Here is a 22,672-nt window from a genome sequence, read left to right on the forward strand (position 1 = left end):
TTTTGTAGCACATGGTGCTATTTGTCTCGTCAAGGTTGTGCTTATGCATTTGGCGTGTTTGCGGTCGATATACGCGTGTTATGTGGGTATGAGCAATTTGGCTCGATAGGTAATTCCTTGTTGATTGTCATGTGTGGATCGGGTAGCACATTACCACGGGTATGATGTTTAGATTGGGTTACAAGCTGCAATAGTAAGATGTTGAATATAGTTCCTTATACTTATTTTATGTGTTTTGTTCCTTATCACTAAGATAGGTTCATAGCATTTGTTTGGTTGTTTTATTTGTTACATGGACCAAATAGTCATGTATTCAAGTTTGCTTTCCTTATTGGTCATATTTGAGTTGTGGCTTATTACCATATTGATGGCGTCGTATGAGATTTTAGATGGTGTTTGAGATGGCATATTGCCCGAGCAGCTTGTACTAATAGAAACGAGGTTGTTGAACATGAAATCAATGCAATCAGATTTATATAATGGATATTAGACAGAAAATATCACTAAACAGTTCAGAATGAGGCAATGATTCTTGTCAAGCGGAGAGACTCCATGAGTGTCACGACCCCAAAATCCCACCTAAGTTAGTTGTGATGGCACCTAGTCTCTAAGACTAGGTAAGCTTAACATTCATGAATAACTTAACAGAAATAACGAACTAAGATAAAACAATAAACCGAATAAGCTCGTAATAACTCCAAATCGAAAACATCAGTAATAAGACCCCAAAACCGGGGTAACTGAGTCATAAGCTCTACAAAATAATCCAAGAGTTCCCTAATACAACACTGTCTGGGTAGAAGAAAAATGATAATAGGCTAGATTTATGTAATTTTGCAATTGTTTATGCCCCAGCTTAATTATGTTTCAATGTTATAATATAGTTAAATGATGAAAAATGGGCTCTAATTGTGAATGTCACACGTTGCAGGAGTGAGGAGCTTGTATGAGGCCTTAAAGCTGTGATTGGAGCTACATTGAAGCAAAAAAAAAAAAAACCTAGGAGCTGCGTACGCGAGAAGACGAGAAAAAGAATAGTTAAAATGAAGGCCTGGACTAGCGCAACCATTAGCGCGTCCACTAGCGTGACCGCGCTAGCCCAGATGGTCGAGGCAGAATGGTAGGGCATTAGCGCGGCCATTAGCGCGCCCACTAGCGCGGCCCGCTAGCCCAGTTCTGGAATATTAATTTTCAGGGGTAAACTTGGAAGTCTGGGGGAAAATTCACTTAACCTATAGAAGGTCAAGCTCGCCCAAGGAGGGATTATGCAGCTTTTCATAGCTTAGTGCAAGAAAAGGAGAGGCAAGAGGCGAGGAGGAGAATTCAACATCAAGTTCTTCTTTTCTTCCTTTTGTTTTATGATTTGTGATGAATTTGATTATTGTTGTGATGAATACAAGTATGAATAGCTAAATATTTAGTCTAAGGTTTCATGGAACCTATTGAAGGATGAACTTCTTGAATATGTTAATATAGTTTGCCATTTTAATCTCTATTTGTTCAACTACGTGTTTGTTGTAGTTAATTGACAGGATCCTTAATTAGCTGTGCCTATTTAGTATGCATAACTCGGGAGAGAGTACATATTTAGGTAATTGTTGAACAACACCACTCCCAAAATATATGAAGGATCAATAATTGCGGGTTTAAAGGCGGGATGAGGGATAACGAAGCCTTGGGTGTAATCTAAAGTGAGCTATAATAAATAAGCCAGCTAGCATAACTCGGGAGAGTGTGTCTAGTAGATTATCGTGATTACTCGGGAGAGATTTAGGTAGTAAGAGTGCTCAGGATTGATAGAGATAATTTGGTGATTCTATGTGAAACATAACCGGAAGGGAGTCCATCAATAGGGGAAGTCATAGCCTTAGAATCTTCTCTTAATATTTTACAACTCAATTATAGTTATTTTTCAGTTGCTTATTTACATTCATTCGTAGTTAGTAGAAATACCTTCAATTGTTATTTACTTGAGAAGTTGATTCCGTGGAATTTAGTAAGTCTAACGAGAAGTAAATGATAGATTAATTCCTTGTGGGTTCGACACTGGGCTAAATACTCAGATTATATTTGCAACGTCTGCGTGTCCTTTATATAAGGCATAGTTGGGTGTGACCAAATTTTGCTGCCGTTGCCGGGAAATTTAACGGTGTTATCAATTACAATTGAAAGAAGTACAAAAAAAATAATTCTTAGTGTAGTCAATTTTCTCTATACCCAATCTTTACATTGAAATTTTAACGTTTGTTGACTTGGTTGCACAGGTGCATGCCTAGAAACTCATCGAGAACTGGTGAAGTATTTGAAGCATTATCTGATCCTGAGAAAGTTTTCAAGGCCTTGAACCGAGCCAACCGGAAAAACAAACAACAACAAACAACTGAACACTTCGAGACAGAAATGGGAGATCACGAAGAGAACCCAACTGTACCAAATTTTTCCAGTGGCACCTCTTGTGCCAGAGGCAGCTCTCTATGAATGGGCACAACCCACAACTAAAAATCTGGCCACCTCGATTTTAGTCCCGCAGATACAGGCTGAATCATTTCAAATCATGAATAACATGCTGCACTTGTTGCAAAACAAGGGACTATTTTCGGGGTCACAAGTCGAAGATCCTCAACAGCACTTGAAGAATTTCCTGTCAATCTGCAAAATCCAAAGGCAGCCCAACGTAACTCTGGAAGCAATCAAGCTGTTATTGTTTCCATTCTCAATGACAGGAGCTGCCCAGACCTGGCTAAACTCACTCCCCATAAATTCCATAACAACTTGAGAGGAGTTAGTCAAGCAATTCGTGAACAAGTTCCACCCACCCAACAAAACCGCTCAACAAATTGATGAAATTTTGAGTTTTAAACAGAGACCAATGGAGACATTGCATGAAACATGGGAATGATTCAAGGGGATGCTGGTTATATGTTCGCACCATGGTATTCCAGATATGATGTTGGGGCAGTGGTTTTACATGGGATTGTTAGATAGCGTGAAGAACATTGTTGTTGCTTCAGCTGGTGGAGCATTTTTGAGCAAAACATGGAGAGAAGGTCAGGGTCTGCTTGAATAGTTGGCACAGAATTCAGGATGGATAACCAGGAATGCACCTATCACTCCAGTGGTGCACTCAGTGCCCTTAGATCCATCCAACTCCATAGCTGAAAATTTTACCACCTTATTGACACAAATGAGCATACTCACCAAAAAGGTGGAAGAGTCAAGGCATAAGTAGCAGGTACACATTGTAGATACTACCAATGGGGGCTTGTGCACATCGTGCATCAGTCAGCCAATTGGTAACTAGTGGAATGCATAACATGATCATCATCATTACCCTGAAGACATGGACTATGTGTCGAATAATGGAGGCCAGAGACTGGGGGTTAGAATTGGGCCCAGCAAAATCAGCAGCACAGGCCAGCCCAACCACAATTTAACAATAGGAACATGGGAGGGATGAGACCCCCTAACAATATGGCACCTTACGCAAGGCCACAGGGATATAATAATCAAAATCAGCAGCAGGGGTATCACCCTCCTCAACAATAGCATGGTGGAAGGCAGGAAGATGGGTTTACTAGGCTTGAAGCAATGATACAACAGGTTATTAGGTCTAATGAGAAGTTTAGTGAGAGAGTAGATGCACATGATTCGGCGATCAAGAATATTGAAATGCAGATGGGCCAAATTTCGATGTCTCTGAACAATCGTCCTCATGGGACACTACCTGCAGACACCCAGATAAATCCAAAAGATCAAGGCCCGAAGCAGCTGATAGCGGTGAGTCTACATAATGGCAGAGATTTGGATGCAGAGCAAGAGAGGGCTCGAAAAACTAGATAGGCTAAGACACTCATACCAGTGCCCATTGAGTTGGATGAGTCAACAAAACTGACAGAGGTGATAGTCCAGCCTGCCCAGGAAGAAAATAACATTCAGATTGAGACCGAGAAAGGTGCTGAGACAACCCAGGAACCAGTAGTTGAGGTGGCAACTGATAAAGATCAATCCCAAATGATTGGGAAAAAGAGACCGCATGCACCTTTCCCTTAGAGGCTGTCTAAGTACCAAAAGGAGGAGCAATACAAGAAGTTCTTGGAGATGCTGAAACAAATCCAGGTAAATATTCCATTGATTGATGCTTTGAAAGAGATGCCTGGGTATGCAAAAATGATGAAGGACTTGATGTCCCGAAAATTTGATTTCCAAGACTTGGCCACAGTTACTCTTACTCAGACCTGTAGTGCAGTGGTGACTAGACCAATTGCAGAAAAGCTCTCTGACCCAAGGAGCTTTACAATTCCATGCACTATTGGTAATTTTGCTTTTGCTAAGGCACTGTGTGATCTAGGGGCCAGCATAAATCTTATGCCCCTGGCGATTTATAAGAGGTTGGGTATTGGAAGAGCTAGACCCACCTCTATGTTGTTGCAGCTGGCTGACAGGACTGTAAAGCGACCCTCAGGTATCCTGAATGATGTGTTGATTCAGGTAGGGAAATTTGTGTTCCCTGCAGATTTTGTGATCTTAGACTGCAAAGTAGATGAAGAGATTCCCATAATTTTGGGAAGGCCGTTCTTGGCCACTAGGAGAGCTCTCATTGATTTTGAGACTGGGGAGCTCAAGATGAGATTGAATGATGAAGAGATAACATTCAATGTGCAGAAATCTATGAGGCGACTAAGTAAATTTGCCAATTTCTCTCTTATTGATGCCGTGGATGTAATCGTAGAGACTGATGATGAGATGTTAACTATTGAGGACCCTCTTGCTGCATGTCTGATGAATTTAGATGAGGTAAATGGAGAAGAATTGACAGAATGGGTGATGGTATTAGAAGGTAGAGGGTTCTGGGATAGAACTCTAGAATTTGAGCCCTTGCACTTGGAAAATAGAGAAACTCCTCCAGCCAAGCCATCTATCGAAGAACCACCAAAGCTGGAGTTGAAGATACTGCCCACGTATCTCAGGTATAAGTTTCTTGGACCTGACTCCACATTACTTGTTATTATCTCATCTAGTTTGTTAGATGTGCAGGCACAACAACTCTTACAGGTACTCAAGGAGTGTAAGACTGCCATTGGGTGGACCATGGCAGACATAAAGGGGATCAGCCCAGCCTACTATATGCACAAAATTCTCTTGGAAGAAGGCCACAAACCTTCTAGGGAACACCAAAGAAGGTTGAACCCCAACATGAAGGAAGTAGTGAAGAAAGAAGTGATAAAGTGGTTAGACGCGGGAATCAGTTTCCCAATATCTGACAGTAGCTGGTTTATCCCGGTTCAATGTGTACCTAAAAAGGGTGGCATGACGGTAGTTAAAAATAATAACAATGAACTGATCTCTACGAGAACCGCCACGGGCTGGAGAATTTGCATGGATTACAGAAAGTCAAATCTAGCCACCCGGAAAGACCACTTCCCACTTCCCTTCATTGATCACATGTTAGACAGATTGGCAGAGAGGTCGCATTTCTATTTTCTGGATGGGTACTTAGGGTACAATCAGATCTCCATTGCACCAGAGGACAGGGAGAAGACTTCCTTCACGTGCCCGTATGGCATTTATGCCTTTAGGAGGATGCTCTTTGGGCTATGCAATGCACCCGCCACATTCCAAAGGCGCATGATGCCATATTCATTGACATGGTAGATGACATAATGGAGGTGTTCATGGATGACTTCTCCGTGGTGGGGAACTCATTCGATGAGTGCCTGATAAATCTGACTCGTGTGCTGAAAAGGTGTATTGAGACTAACTTGGTTCTTAATTGGGAGAAATGCCATTTCATGGTACAAGAAGGCATAGTCTTGGGGCACTGAGTGTCAAGCAAAGGAATTGAGGTGGATCGTGCTAAAGTGGATGTGATAGCAAAGCTGGCCCCTCCAATTTCAGTCAAGACAATCAGGAGCTTCCTCGGGCATGCCGGTTTCTACCAGAGATTCATGAGAGACTTCTCAAAAATTGCCAACCCTCTCTATAAGTTGTTAGAAAAAGATCACCCTTTCTTGTTTTCTGATGATTGCAGGGTAGCATTCGAGGAGCTGAAAAAGAGGCTGGTCACAACACCTATCATTGTTGCCCCCGACTGGGAGCAACCATTCGAACTCATGTGTGATGCCAGTGACTACGTAGTGAGGGCAGTGCTGGGACAGTGGAAAGACAAGCTGATGCATCCAATCAACTATGGTAGTAGAACGCTGAGTGGAGCCCAGCTGAACTACACTATGACTGAGAAGGAGATGTTGGCTGTGGTGTTTGCTTTTGACAAGTTCAGATCATACCTAATTGGCTCTAAGGTAATTCTATACACTGATCATGCAACTCTCAGGTACTTGATTGAGAAGAAGGAGTTTAAGTCGCGCCTGATTCATTGGGTGCTGCTATTGCAAGAATTCGACCTCAAAATTCGTGATCGTAAGGGCATAGAAAATCAAGTCGCTGACCATCTATCACGACTTGAAGGAGTTGAAAACTCAGTCGAGGTTGAAGATATTCTAGAAACCTTTCCAGACGAGCAGCTACTCGCTACTAGTCTTGAGGAAGTTCCATGGTATGCAGATTATGCAAATTACCTGGCCAGTGGTATAATTCCTTATGACCTTTCATATGTACAAAAGAAAAAGTTTTATCGTGACTGCCGCATGTATTATTGGGATGAGCCCTATCTGTTTAGAATATGTGTTGACAATATGATCCGGAGGTGTGTCCCCGAGATAGAACAATCTTCTGTTTTGCAGGCTTGTCATGCATAGGCATATAAAGGACATTTTGGAGGAGTCAGGACAGCTGTGAAAGTGCTAGAGGCCAGATTCTTTTGGCTAACAGTGTTTAAAGATGCACACTAATGGGTGAAGGGCTGCAATGAATGTCAGCGGACCGGGAACATTTCCTGTCGCCATGAGATGCTCATGAACCCGATTCAAGAGGTGGAAGTGTTTGATGTCTGGGGGATTGACTTCATGGGTCCCTTCGTCAGCTCCTTTGGCAATAAGTACATACTTGTTGCTGTGGATTACGTGTCCAAATGAGTAGAAGCTGCAGCGTTGCCCACTAATGATGCTAGAGTGGTGGTGGGATTTTTGAAGAAGAATATATTCAGCTGCTTTGGGACACCAAGAACAATCATCAGTGACGGAGGCACACACTTCTGTAATAGCGCTTTCGAGAAGTTGCTCACAAAGTATGATGTACGCCACAAGGTGGCTACCCCATATCATCCCCAGACTAGTGGGCAGGTTGAAGTGTCCAACAGAGAGATCAAGAGAGTGCTAACCAATACTGTGAACGCCACAAGAACTGATTGGACGAAAAAGTTAGATGATGCACTCTAGGCATAGAGAACCGCTTTTAAAACACCAATTGTTATGTCGCCATATAAGTTGGTGTTTGGGAAGGCCTTCCACTTGCCAGTGGAACTTGAACATAAAGCTTACTGGGCACTGAAACAACTGAACCTTGACATTGAAGCTGCGGGCACAACAAGGATCACTGAATTGCATGATCTCAACGAGTTCAGACATCTTGCTTTTGAGAGCACAAAGTTGTACAAGGAAAGAATGAAGCGGTTGCACGACCAGAACATTGTTGAGCGACATTTCAAACCCGGGGACATGGTACTGCTCTATAATTCAAGATTACGGCTATTCCCGGGTAAGCTTAAGTCACGATGGTCTGGGCCATTTCGAGTGGTTGAAGTATTCCCTTCAGGAGATGTAGAGATCGCCTCAGAGAAAGACTCTCACACATTTAGAGTCAATGGTAAGCGATTGAAGTTATACATAGGCATGAAAAAACCAAAGGAAGTGTCAGAGGTCCACCTAACGGAACCTCAGAGGTCGAGCGAGCCTTAAATGCGCTTGTCAGCGTCGTGCCACGACATTAACTAAGGCGCTGGTTGGGAGGCAACCCAACGATAGTAGTAGTTGTTAATTGTGAGTTTTAGGAAGTGTTAACCAATGCAGGTGACAATAGACAGGTGATAAAGCCATCGGAAGTGGTAAGAACAGGTGAAAATTTTGAAAAAAATTAAAGACCAGGTTGCGCTATTTGGGCAAACATTCTGCACAGCCCGTGCTCGTGAACGCGCTATTGGACGCGCTACTAGCGTGATCGCGCTAGTGGCCACGCTAATGGGCAAACATTCTGCCTGGCCCGCGCTCATAAACGCGCTACTGGCCGCGCTCGTACTTCACCTACTGACAGTTCAAGTACCGAGCCACATACTCCACTACATCCTTCTTCATCCTCATTCACCAATAATGTTGCCTCAAATCTTGATACTTCTTAGCGGCATCTAGATAAAAGGAGTACCGCAAAATGTGGGCCTCCTCAAGGATCAACTCATGCAACACATCCACATTGGGAACACATATCCGGACCTGCATTCGTAACACCCCATCATCTCCAATAGAAACCTCCTTGGCATCGTCATGCTGTATCGTGTCCTTAAGGACAAGCAAATGGGGGTCGTCGTACTGATGCTCTCTGATACACCCATACAAAGAGGATCCAAAAACCATGCAGGCTAGAACCCCACTGGACTCCGAAACATCCATTCTCACAAACTGATTAGCCAATGCCTGAACATCCAATGCTAATGGTCTCTCACCAACTAGAATATATACAAGCTACCCATATTATCTTCCTTCCAACTCAAGGCATCGACCACTACATTGTGCTTCTCGGGATGATACCAAATAGTGATATCATAGTCTTTCAACAACTCTAACCATCACCGCTACCTCAAGTTTAGGTCCTTCTGTTTAAACAAGTGTTGTAGACTTTGATAATCTGTGAATACCTCGCAAGATACGTCATAGGGATAATGCCTCCAAATCTTCAATGCATGAACTATAACTGCCAACTCTAGATCATGAAGGGGCTAGTTCTTCTCATGGAGATTTAACTAGCACGAAGTATAAGCAATCACCCTAACCTCATGCATCAAGACACACCTAATACTAATCCGCGAAGAATCATAATAAACCGTATATGAACCCGATAGTCAAGGCAAAACTAGGACTAGAGCTGTGGTCAAGGTAGTCTTGAGCTTCTAAAATCTCTCTTCACAGTCATCGGACCACCTGAATGGAGCACCCTTCTATGTCAATCTGGTGAAAGGTGCAGCAATGGATGAGAAACACTCCATAAAATGGCAATAATACCGGGCCAAACCAAGAAAACTCTGGATCTCAGTAGCTGAAGACGGTCTGGGCCAACTCTGAGTTGCCTCAATCTTCTTCAAATCTACCTTAATCCCCTCACTCAACACCACATGACCCAAAAACACCACCGAATCAAGCCAAAATTCACACTTTGAGAATTTTGCATATAACTTCTTCTCCCTTAAGGTCTGGAGCATGATCCTCAAATATTGCTCATGATCTATTCGGTCGCGAGAATATACCAAGATGTTGTTAATAAATACAATGATGAAAGAATTAAGATATAGCTGGAATACACTGTTCATCATGTGCATAAATGTTGCTAGGGCATTGGCCAGCCCAAATAAAATCACTAGGAACTCGTAGTGATCATAACGAGTCCTGAAAGCAGTCTTCAGGATATCCGAGTCCCAAATCTTCAGCTGATGATACCCAAATCTCAAATCTATCTTTTAGAACACTCTAACACCTTGTAGTTGGTCAAATAAGTCATCAATGCGTGACAATCGATACTTTTTCTTGATTATAACTTTGTTCAACTGCCTATAATCAATGCACATTCGCATATATCCATCCTTCTTCTTCATGCACAAAACTAGAGCACCCCAAGGTGAGATACTCGAATGGATGAAACCCTTATCAAGCAACTCTTGAAGCTGCTATTTCAATTCCTTCAACTCCATAGGTGTCGTACGATATGATGGAATAGAAATGGGTTGGGTGCCCGACGCTAAGTCAATGCCAAAATCAATATTCATATCGGGAGGCATGTCTGGTAGGTTTGCTGGAAACATGATTAGGTAATTTCTCACTACCAAAACCGACTTGACGGTAAGAGTATTAGCACTGCCATCTCTCACAAAGGCTAAGTATGCATCACATCCCTTCTCACCCATTCACTGTGCCTTTAGAAAGGATACAACTCTACTAGTAATATAATCCGATGAACCCCTCTACTCCAATCGTGGTAACTCTGGCATAGCCAATGTCACGGTCTTGGCGTGATAGTCCAAAATAGCATGATAGGGCAAAAATCAGTCCATGCCCAATATCACATTAAAGTCTACCATATTGAGCATCAATAGATCAGCTTTGGTATCATGACCACTAATAGTAACTAAACACAACTGATAAACACAGTCTACAATAATAAAATCTCATAGAGGCATTGACACATATACGAGAGCACTCAAAGAATCACGTGATATATCCAAATACGAAGCAAAGTAAGATGACACATATGAGTAAGTGGAGCCCATATCAAATAAAACCGAGGCACCATCAGAATAATACTTGTGATGACAATATCTAAAGCAGCAACCTCCGTCCTACCCGAAAAAGAATAGAAACAAGCATGGCCTCCCCCTCTAGGGAGACTTCTACCTGTTTGACCTCCGCCCCTAGCTGGCGGTGCAGGTGGGGCAGCAACTGGAGTAGTAACCATAGTCAGTTAATCTTGTGGACCCTTTGGATTCTGTGGAGCCTAGGTAGCCTATGGAGGCGCGCCCCTCCTGAGTCTAGGGCACTCCCTCATCATATGCCTGGTATCACCAAACTCGAAACAAGTTCTCAGTGGGCGTGCTTGCTGAAACTAACTCTGTCCTGATTGACTGGACTAAGCGCTGAAGGCAGCCCGAGTGGGAGGTGCACTAGAATGTGGTTGTTCATAGTTGGCAACTTGAGACCTAGAAATAGCCTGAGCACTGCTAGTAGCTGGAAGTGCTGAATGAACTAGCTGACTCACATATCCCCTGCCATGTCGGGCTATAGTTGCAGCATGGCCACGACTAAATCCTCCAGTACCTCGAGGCGTCTTAGCCTCCCTTTCTTCTCTCTCTTCCCCGTGTACCCTCCAATCTTTACGCAATCTCTACCACCTACTGATACGGAGTATCTGTCTCCAACTCTCAAGCCATGCTGAATATAATACCATAGTTTATCCCCTCGATGAATTTGTAGACTCCCTTTCTAATTGTAAAAACCAAATAGGTGCATTACTGAATTTGATAGCATACTCTAACACTATCAAAGTTCCCTGATGCAACTGCTCAAATTCTATGTGCCATGCATCCTAAAGGGTCTAGGGAACAAACTCTCTAAAAAATATCTCTAAAAACTAAGCCCAAGTGAGCGGGGCTGCATCAGCTGACCTAGCCTCCTTGTAAGCCTGCCACCACTGATACGCTGCTCTTGACAACTGAAATATAGTAAAAGCAACCCTGATCACCTCCACAATACTATGGTGCAGAGAATATGGTGGCACTTCTTTAGAAAGCCTTGCGCATCCTCGGTAGTTATGCCACTGAAAGTAGGAGGATCATACTTTTTGAACCTCTCAAGTCTCCGCTGCTCCTTCTCAGATACCGATGTGCTGACCTTAGGCTAAACTGAAATAGCTGGTTGTGCTGGCATGATGCTCAAATCCTTATCAACGTGGACCCGCTGCTCTAGAGTACAAGCCGCGGAAGTCTGAGATCCTCCCCCAGCCTAAGATGTAGCCGGTACAAGGGGGATCAATCCCACCTAAGATAGAGTTCTAAACATGCTCAAGATTTGTGCTGGGGTCTCGTAAAGCCCAGGGCAACAACAGGCATCTCGGGTGCCTATCCCCCAACCGAAGCTACTAGCGGCTCCTTAGTTGCTGCTCGGGCAGGTGCTCTGGCGATAGCATGTGCCCTTTCTCAGCCTTTGCCCAAACCCCGACCTCACGTGGCTCTAGCAGGGAGCGTAGTTGTCTGATCATCAAATCCAGTAGTGCGTGTCCTCACCATATGTAAGAGAATAGAAAGACAAAAACTTAGATTTTGAAATCAAAAAGTTCACACGACAAGGAATCAAAGAAGTGGAATTTCTAGTTTCTTAGCCTCTCGAAGATAAGTATAGATGTCTCTGTTCTGATCCACAAGACTTTACTAAACTTACTTATGACGCGTAGAACCTATGAACCTAGAGCTCTGATACTAACTTGTCTCGACCCCAAAATCCCACATAAGGTAGTCGTGATGGCATTAGTATCTAAGACTAGGTAAGCCTAACATTTATGAATAACTTAACAAAGAAGGAACTATGATGATAAAATAAACCGAATAAGCTCATAATAACTCCATATCATAAACATCATTAATAAGATCCCAAAACTAGTGGAACTGAGTCATAAGCTCTACAAAACTAATCTAAGAATTCCCTAATACAACATTGTCTGGTAGATGATAAACAATAGTAAAAATGATGATTGAAGGTGACTTCAAGGCCTACTAACGTCGAGCAAGTATACCTTGAAGTCTTTGAAAAGATGACCTAATGATCGCTAGCATCTGACACGAGCAGATGTACCTGGATCTGCACAACAATGTGCAGAAGCGTAGTATGAGTACACCACAATGGTACCCAGTAAGTATCAAGCCTAACCTCGGTAGAGTAGTGACAAGGCCAGGTCAAGACACCTACTAGGATAAGAAAACTGAAAAAATATTGTATAGTCTAATAATGAAAAGGGGGACATAATGACAATAAAGAAATACAATAAGGTAAGATAATAATGAAAATTAAGGCGGTAAAGGCAACAAGAAGTGAACACATGATGAGACCAACAAGTAATCAAATATGAACAAATACAAGTAAAACAAAGAAGGAAACAATAACAACTGTTCAAACAACAAGCCTTTTTAATGTAGAATGTACAAGAAGAATCACAACCGAGGTACCATGCCTCATAACCTCATTTCACAATTCACAACCACAACCTTTGCTTATATTGTTGCGTGGGACTTACATTTAGATATTTTTGAAAATATTTTTCCCGAAATAACTACATGTACTTTACCCCCCCCCTTATGTCACCGCATGGCTTCAAGTAATTCCCTTACTAGCAACACGCACATAAATTCCCAACTTATATCGCCTCATGAATATTAAATCCTATCCTTACACCGCCTCATGCACATCAATATCACAACACAATACAACTTGCAGTATAAGTGCCCATATGCCACAACTTGCCAAAATCAACAATACCGAAGTTACCACAACATATATACCATAGCTCAACCAGAATGTGAAGAAGAATCTCAATCATAACAAAATGAGTGACAATTATTCAACAAGGAACGATATCTCAATAATCAGCAACGTCACCTCAATGTGATAATAACTTTCGTAACTTCAACTTCAATAACTTAAAATGAATGTATTTCCACAAAATGGAGACTTGTAATAACAATTACAAATAAGAATAACTCGACAATAAAGGAGGTAACATGACAATAAGAGATATAACTAAAGTAATTAAGACATATAAGAGCATATTTGACAATAAGGGATAGAGCATGTGATAACGGAAAACATGTACGAGCAATTTAACAATGAAAGATAATTAAATGCATGAAAGAGTTTAAGAGTCTAACCGGTCAAGATACAACATATAAGCCCACGTACACACTCGCCACCTCATGTGCACGTCTTTCACAAAATCTAAATAATATAAATCAAGCCAAGTCCTAAGGGGTAGTTCCCTCACGCATAATTAGGCAAGATACTTACCTCAAACAAGCTAAATCAATCCACTAATAAGCCTTCCCACGAAAATCCAAATCCGGACGGCTCAAATCTAGCCAAAATAACTTAATATCATAAATACAAGTCATAGGAAGCAATTCCTCTTAATAAAGTTGAAATCTTTAAAGAAAATCAAAAAGTCAACTTAAAAAGTCAACCCCGAGCTCTCACCTTAGAACCTGACCAAACTTACAAAATTCGAACACACATTCCGATACGAGTCTAACCATACCAAATTATCCAATTTCGACCTCAAATTGACCTTAAAATCCTCAATTTATGGTTTAGGAAAGTTTTTACAAAATCCTCCAATTTTTCCAACTCAAATCACTAATTAAATAATTAAAACAGTGATGGAATCGTGAATATTAAATAAATCCGAGTCAAAAACACTTACCCCAATCAAATCCTTGAAAATCGCCTCCAAAATCACCCAAAACCGAGCTCTCTAATTCAAAATGTGAAAAATGAAATAAAACCCTCGAATCAATCCTTTTATGCTTAATGATTTTCGCTTTTGCGGTCAATTGTCGCATCTATAGAAAATTAATCGCAGATGCGGCTTCCACTTAAGCCTAGAATTCCTGCTTCTGCGAACCTATACGCACTTCTGCGCGTCCGCTTCTGCGAAAAATGACTGCACCTACGGTCCTAAGAAAAACAACCAAAATCCACTTCTACGGTGCTGCACCTGCGGCCATACCATCACAGTTGCGATTGCACCAGAACTCAGCAGGCATCCAAAATCCTCCAAGTCCAAAATAAATCTAGATTTGATCCGACTCACATTTGGGGCCCTCGGGACCCCGTTCGAATATACCATCAAGTCCCAAAACATAAAACAGACCTTCTCGAGGCCTTAAATCACATCAAACAACATCAAATCTATGAATCACACCCCAATTCAAGTCTATTGAATCAATGAACATTCAACTTCTAAAAACTAATGCCAAATTATATCAAACTAACTCTGAATGAGCTGAAATTCTACACGCAAGTCCCAAATGACACAACAGACCTATATCAACTCCCGGAATTACAATACGATCCTGATATCAATAAAGTCAACCTTCGATCAAATATATCAACCTTCAAAACCTTTAACTTTTTAACTATCGCCAAAAAGTCTCAGCCCAACCTACGAACCTCCAAATCAATATACAAACATATGCCTAAGTGCAAAAACACCATACGAAGCTATCATAACCATCAAAACTCTATTACGGAGTTGTCTACACAAAAGTCAAACTTTGACAACTCTTTCAACTTAAGCTTCTAACCTTGGGACTAAGTGTCCCAATTCACTTCGAAACCTCCCCGAAATCAATCTAACCACCCCTACAAGCCACATAACTATAATTGAACATAGAGAAGGCAATATATAGGGGAACAAGGCTAAAATACTCAAAACTACCAGTCAGGTCATTACAATGAGTTATTGATTTGGCGAGTGGTTATGATTTTCTACACATCTCTTTCATCATTGTAGTATTGCGAGAGTTGTAACATGCCTTATATATGCTATGGGGTATATTATAGGTATCGGATTCATGCATTTGCAGTGGTTGGAAAAAGTTACTATGGGCAAATGAGTTATGTGGTGCATAGTGTGATTACAACATGGGTGTATGATCATGCTTGGGTATGACTTGTTGAGATTGATACATTGTACGAATGCTGGAATTAGACCTTGTAGAGAATTTCGGGTGTTGGAATTTGGTTATAAGGTTTGCAGGCTAAGACAGTAGGAAGGATGTTCAGTTTGGGTTGAGCTAATATGCTCATATACATGGTGGTGGCACGGATAGGTACACGAGGTGTTAAACTATGGTTTTGGGCAATACTAGAACGGTTCTTGGCACGTTCAAGGACGAACATATGTTTAAGTGGGGGAGAATATAATGACCCGACCGGTAATTTTAAGCTCTAACATATGTTCGGTGGTTTGAGAACTTGAGTATCCTCACTTTATGTATCATGACTTGTGTGTACGGTTGGTTTCGGTTTTCGAGGAGTTTAGAGTTGATTTGAAAGAATAATCCTCAATTTCGAATGTTTAAGTTGGAAGAGTTGATCAAGGTTTGAATTTTGAGTAATGACCTCGGAATTGAAATTTAAAGGTTCCTACAGATTCTTAAGGTGATTTCAAACTTGTTTGAATCGAGTTTTGGTGGACCGAGAGCATTTCAACGCTTATTATGGAAAGTTGGCATTTTAAAGGTTTTAGAATTACTTAAGTTTGATATGAAGTGGAATTTAGTGTTATCGGTCCGTTTGGGATTCCTATTTTTGGAATAGTTTCGTATTGTATGTGACTTGTACGTAAAAATTAGCGTCATTCCGAAATGCTTAAGTGTGATTCAGACGCATTCGACAAAGTTTGAATGTTTGAAAGCTAAGAGAAGTTTTTGATCGTCGATTCATGATTTTGATGTTATTCATAGCGTTTCGAGTCTTTGGATAAGTTTGGATAAGATATTGGAACTTGTTGGTGTGATTGGATGGGGTCCCAAGGTCCTGGGTGTGTTTCGGGATTGTTTCAGACCAAGTTTGGGTGTTTTGTTAGTGCTGGTTTCTGGTGTCGTTCTTCGCGAAAATGAAGGGATACACACATTCGCGAAGAAACATTTTGGCTACTGGGGAATTTTTGCATCGCGAACGCGAAGAAGGATAATGAGTTGGGGGTCTGGCAGGCGTTAAGCCTTTGCAAATGCATCTCAGGGACCGCGAATGCGAAGAAGATTTATTTAGCAGCTGCATTTTTTGGCCTTCGTGATCACGAAGAGGAAAGACTTGGGGACACTTGATTTTATAGGGGACTTAGCTCATTTTCTCCCATTTTCACTTGGGTTGGCCGATTTTTGGAGCACTTTTATGGGATATTTTCACCATCTATTGCAGGGTAAGTTATTCCCACTTGTTGTACATTAAATACATGGATAATATATGGGTTTAAACATGGATTTTTGTAGAAATTGTGGAATTTTGGAAGAAAACCTAGAAATGCTAATCTTTAGTTCTGACCACAAAATTGGACATGAAATTTGGAATAAATTATATATTTAAGTTCATGGTACTATGAGTAATATTTATCCTTGGAAATTTTCAGAATCCGGGCACGTTGGCCCAGGGGTTGATTTGTTTACTTTTCGAGCGGAATTGAGAATTGTTATAAATTATTAAATTACGAGTATTGAAGTATATTTTGATTGGTTTTCACGTTATTTGATTAGTTTCGGATCATTTGACATCGGTTTGAGGTGTTAGAGCGGCATTGGAGCCAGTTATCGGATTTCAGAGCGAAGTATGTCTCATGTATAACTTTGTGAGGGGAAAACTACTCCATAGGATATATTTGTTAAGTACTACTTGTTATGGGAGGATACGTACGCACGATGTGACGAGAGTCCGTACGTAGCTAGAATCATGTTTATGTCTGGGTAGACTTAGGACTTTACCATGCAATAGTTGTATTACTTGAATTTAACTTGTTAGTTTCATTACCTAAAACTTATAATTGAAATTTGATAGAGATCATGTTAGATCGAACCTCAATACCTTGAGTTGTTGGGCGGGATAATTGATTGTTGGTAAATGTCGTCCTTACTTTATGTCCTTGTCCTTGTGTTGCAAATATGTGACCCATAATTCAATAAGTTTTCTCTTTTCCTTTGGATCGAGCTGAACGCCTCGGTAGTGCTATGAAATACCAATATGAGATACATCCACGGATCGGGCCATATGACCTCGACAATGTATGTATACGACTTTATGGATCGTATCGTACGATCTTGACATAACTCGTGCGTAATATAGCGGAGTCCAAATATTCATAAGATTTCCTTTTTGATTGAGACCTGACATTTGCATGATATTCCTTAGTTGAGATAGCGCTTGATATTCTTTGTTAGTTTGAGATAACACTTGATATTTCTTATTTGTTGAGATAGCATCTAATAATTGAGAAATTCACATGGACATTATGTTGGAGGATTATGATAGTTATAGTTCTACCTCATTACTACCATTGTGTTTCATATTTATTTATAATTTATTGTATTGATTTATTGGACCACTAGTAAGTATCGATTTCGACCCCTCGTTACTCTTCTCTAGGGTTAGGCTAGGTACATGTTGATTTACATACTCATGCTACAATTTTGCACTAATTGTGCAGGTATATTTGGTGGTCATTTGGGTGCATGAGCGCATCTGTTGAGGGGACTTTACGGTGAGCTACCTTCCATGTTACGATATGTAGCACATAGAGTCTCCATAATGCTCATTTATGTTGTTTTGTCTATTTTTACATTCCAAACAAATATTGTATTAGTATTGCACTTCCTAGTATATGCTCATGCACTTTTGACGCTGGGTTTTGGGAGGTTCTAGTAGATTTTATGGTTTTGCTTAATATTGTCACCTTTTCCTTTTCATGTTTAATTAATGTTTGGTATCACATGGTTTTCTCCGCATTGATTTTATTTATTTAATAAAATTCATGATTTCAAAAGTAATAAAATGAATAATTAAGTTGATAATTCACCTTTGACTAGCCTAACAACGACGTTGGACGCCACCATAACCTATAGTAGGAATTGGGTACATGGTAGGCTCACATTTGCGACTAATAGGTCGCATTTGCGAGGGGAGCAGACTTCGCAAATGCTAAGTCAATGTCGTATTTGCGACTTGAAATTAGGCTGCTAGGCACCGTAATTAGAAGTGCCTCTTTGCAATTGCAAGGGTTCGCAATTGCAAATCCAGGGTCGCAATTGCGATATCTACACCTGAATAAAAGGGCATGACAATCGGGATTTGATCTCATTTCTCTCTTTTTAGAACCCTGGACTTAGTAGGAGGCGATTTGGTGAGAGAATTTTCACCTACAATCATTGGGTAAGTGATTTTGATCAAATTTCAACTATATTACATGATTATATATGAGATTTAACCTCAAATTCATGAGAACCTAAGAGAAATTTTGGGGATTTTTGTGTATGTTTTGAAAAATAAAATTTTTGGATGTTAGAGTTGAATTGGACTCGGATTGGAAGCAAATTACATATATGAACTAGTGGGTTTGTGGGTAGCCGGGATCTACTGTTGGACCCGAGTTTTGATCGGACGGGCCAGGGGGTTGACTTTTGTTGACTTTGGGGGAATTGTGTAAAGATCATAGTTTTGTTTATCATAATTGGCTTGTCTTACATTGTTTAATGATATTAAGTCATTTTTTGGTTAGATTTGAGCCGTGCGAAGGTGAATTTTAAGGGAAAAGCTATTTTTAAATGTTGATTTGGCCTAGTTGAGGTAAGTATCTTGCCTAACTTTGTGTGGGGGAACTACCCCTTATGATTGGGTTCGATTGTACTATTCGAACTATGTGAAAGGCGTATAAATGAGGTGACAAGTGTGTACATGGGCTTCTATGTGAAAATTGAACGATTTAGACTCATCGTTTAATCATAAGCATTTAATTAAAGTTGTTATCATTTGTTCTATCTTTCATTGTCAAGTTCATTCTTACATGCTTTAATTGAATCTGTCATTACATGTTCTAGTTTCCATTGTCGAGGTTTCTCTTACATGCATTTATTAGTAGTTGTTGTTACATGCCATTCTTCCATTGTTGAGTTATTCCCATGCATTTAGACGTAGTTGCTATTTCATGTTATCTCTTTCATTATTAAGCTTATGTATGCAATTGAATTAGAAGTTGCCATTTCATGTGAATACCTTCATTCTAAGTTATTGAAGTTGTAGTTGTGAAAGCTATTAATACCTTGAGGTTGAAGTTGTTGATTATTGAGATATTTTTCTTGTTGAGTTGTTTATCATTCATTTTGTTTCTATTGAGATTCTTGTACACATTGTAGTTGAGCCGTAGGCTATGTGTTGTGGTAACATTGGTATTATTGATTTTGGCAATGTTGTGACATATGGGCACGTGTGGTGCGAGTTGAGCATTGTATTGTGATATTGATGCACATGCGGAGGTATAAGGATAGAGATTGATGCGCATGTGGTGAGATACGGTGGGATCTATGCACGTGCTGCTAGTAAGGGAGTTACTTGAAGCCACGCGGTGAGATAAGGGGGCTAAAGCACGTGCAACTATTTCGGGAAAAATGTTCTTAAAAGATAATACAAGGTTCATGCGGCGATGTAAGGAAGATTGTGATTGTAAATTGTGAGATATGAATATGAGGTATGGTGCCTCGGTTGTGATTCTTATTGTACATTCTATATTGAAAAAACTTATTGATTGAACATTTATTGTTATTCCCTTATTTGATTTACTTGTATTTTGACTATATTTGATTACTTGTTGTTCTTATCATATGCTCATTCTTTGTTATCCTTTATTGCTTTAAGTTTCGTTGTTAGCCTTATGTCATCGCACTATTTTGTTGTTATTTATCTCTTTATTTTTCATTATTAGATTATATTAATATTCTACACAGGTTTCTATGTCTAGCAGGTGTCTTGACTTGACCTCGTCACTACCCTACCGAGGTTAGACTTGACACTTACTGGATACCATTGTAGTATATTCATGCTATTTTTTTGCACATTTCTGTGCAGGTCCAGATACTTCAGCTCGTGCCGGATGCTAGTGAGTTGACTCGAATATCTCAGAGATTTCAAAGTATACCAGCTTGACGCTCGTAGGCTTCGGAGTTACCTTTTACTATTGTCTTTTCTACTGTTTATCTTCACATCAAACAGTATTGTATTTAGAGATTTCTAGTGTACTTCATAGAACTTATGACTCCATTTCACCGGTTTTGGGGATTTATGATGGTTATTCAATATTGATGTTATCATAAGATTTATCAGTCTGATTTAATATTCTTAGCTGTTATTTCTGTTAAATTCTCTTGTGTGTTAGGCTTACCTAGTCTTAGAGACTAGATGCCATCACGACTACCTCAGGTGGAATTATGGGGTCGTGACAGTGGATATACCCCAAAAGTAATCCCTCACAAAAATTGCAAGTGGAGGATGCTCCATGTACTCCTCATCAAGGTTGGATTTTGAGACGCCACTGAGTACTCTTCACTAAGCCAAGGGTGAGGATGCTTCATTTTCTTCCTTTCCAAAGCTACAAACATAGGGACTTTTATCTACGTTTTCTCCAAAATGGGGATAGAGAACACTTCATGTTCTTTCACCAAGCCGTGGTGATTGATCTAGCAGCATCTGAAAGAGTTTTGCATTGAAAGTCATATATATATATATATATAACATGTCTCTAAGTTTACTTTCCAATGATGCACACGGCTCGCGAGTCTAATATTCCTAGCCCAAGATATCATTTTCTTGGCCGAAATACCGCGAATCTGAAAGTTCACCGTAGTTAGGTCGATTTCTAGAATTTTCTGTTGGCATCCCAAAAGGAGTTCTTCTATGAAATTCACATATGTCTTGGGTCTCTAAGTTTACTTTTCAACGGCGCAGACAGATAGTGATTCTAACACTCCTAGCTCGAGATATGAACTTTTTAATGAGAGCGTGTGAAGCAGTAAGGCCAACACACCATACTTCTTAATCAAATTCAAAAAATTAATTTCGGCCAATCCCGAAAGAGTTTCGCTCTGAAATTTTGATATGTTCTAAAGATTCGAAGCACTATTTCAGTGTCACCTGAGAATGGAGTGTGTTGTGGTAGAGTCATTGCGTATTGATTTGCGGATACTTGGCTAGCACTATAGAAATAACATAGTTGGTATCCATGGATGTGCAAATTTGTTACTTGGTGGGGAAAGTTGCTGGAGTACCTCCCATGGGATGATTGTGTAGGTGTTACATGTCAGTTATTTAGGTGGGAGAGATTGAGCTCTGGTATGGAGATTCAGGTACTATTGCAGATCGGAGAGCTTATGCCTGAGAAGTGAACTATTACTTTAGTTGCGGGCTATGGAAGTTTGTTCAAGATTTGGATGTTTGACTTTAGTTGTGGATCATAAAAGGATATTTACCTATGTTGAGGTGATTAGAATCGATTTAAGGATCCTTTGATAGGCCTAATATGAATGTATATTCTACACCAGATTGGGTCTATTTATTCAACACAACATTTGTCTATGGATGAGTCTTCGAGCACGGTGGATATTATTCATGTCATCGTCTATTTCCTGTGTTACTTTTATGCTACTAGGCTGTGAGGTGACTTTATTATTCACCCACGTGTTGTGGTCCTATGTAGGTTGTGGTGTTATATAAGCGAGATGGCTCTTAAGATGCTTGTTTATTTATTGCACCTTAGTTGTTCTTGGCCTCTTTGTAGCGCATTATGCTACTTGTCTTCCCAAGGTTATGTTTTTGCACTTGGCGCTTTTGATGTTAATATACCTATGTTTAATGAATATGAGCATTTGGCTTGATGAGTATTTTCCATGTAGATCATTATGTGTGGATTGGGTGGCATACCACCACGGATATGATGTTCGGATCGGATTGCACGCCGCAACAGTACTATATATGAATCAAATTGCTTGTCGTAATGGTGAGATGTTGTGTACGACTCCTTATATTATTTTGTGTTTTATTTCCCCTATGAGGAATAGATTCATCATATTTCGTTCGGTAGTTATATTCGTCATGCGTGCTGGATAGTTCTGGTACTTGGTCTTTTATTCCTTATTGGTCATATTCGAGTTGTGGCTCATTGGCGTACGAATGACGTCTTATAATACTTTAGATGATGTTTTATGTGGCTTATCAACCGAGCAACTTGTACTTGGTAAGACGAGATTATTGGACCTGGAATCAGCGCAATCATATGTGTATAATATATGTTTCAAGAAGGAATATTACTAATAAGTTCAGAAGGCGGCAATGGTTTTGTCAAGCGGAGGAACTCCATGAAGTATTGGTTTAATGGATGATTATGAGTTTCTTCACATCTTTCATCATTGCAGTATTGCAAGGGTTGGCACGAGGAT

General features: G+C 40.3%; 2 protein-coding genes across 2 annotated transcripts; both read left to right on the plus strand.

Annotated features, from left to right (window-relative positions):
* The first annotated feature begins 3,588 nt into the window (after positions 1-3,588).
* On the plus strand, positions 3,589-7,334 carry LOC138869023 (uncharacterized). The gene is made up of 6 exons (XM_070146610.1): positions 3,589-3,777; positions 4,234-4,488; positions 4,663-5,648; positions 6,029-6,244; positions 6,332-6,585; positions 7,036-7,334. The coding sequence occupies exons 1-6, from the start codon at positions 3,589-3,591 to the stop codon at positions 7,332-7,334; spliced, it is 2,199 nt and encodes a 732-aa protein (XP_070002711.1).
* Positions 7,335-7,367: 33 nt separating this feature from the next.
* Positions 7,368-7,853, plus strand: LOC138869024 (uncharacterized). The gene has a single exon (XM_070146611.1). It carries the CDS (start codon positions 7,368-7,370, stop codon positions 7,851-7,853), a length of 486 nt encoding a protein of 161 aa, XP_070002712.1.
* The last annotated feature ends 14,819 nt before the right edge of the window (positions 7,854-22,672 follow it).

This window comes from Nicotiana sylvestris, chromosome 5, assembly GCF_000393655.2.
Source record: "Nicotiana sylvestris chromosome 5, ASM39365v2, whole genome shotgun sequence".
NCBI classification, from domain to species: Eukaryota; Viridiplantae; Streptophyta; class Magnoliopsida; order Solanales; family Solanaceae; genus Nicotiana; species Nicotiana sylvestris.

Excerpts from the sequence above, each read along its gene's own strand:
- LOC138869024 (XM_070146611.1), top strand. The coding sequence starts at position 7,368 with ATGTCGCCATATAAGTTGGTGTTTGGGAAGGCCTTCCACTTGCCAGTG.
- LOC138869023 (XM_070146610.1), top strand. The coding sequence starts at position 3,589 with ATGATACAACAGGTTATTAGGTCTAATGAGAAGTTTAGTGAGAGAGTA. Across the intron at positions 3,778-4,233 it reads GCCCGAAGCAGCTGATAGCG|ACCTGTAGTGCAGTGGTGAC; the intron begins GTGAGTCTACAT and ends ACTCTTACTCAG. Across the intron at positions 4,489-4,662 it reads TGAATGATGTGTTGATTCAG|AAATCTATGAGGCGACTAAG; the intron begins GTAGGGAAATTT and ends TTCAATGTGCAG.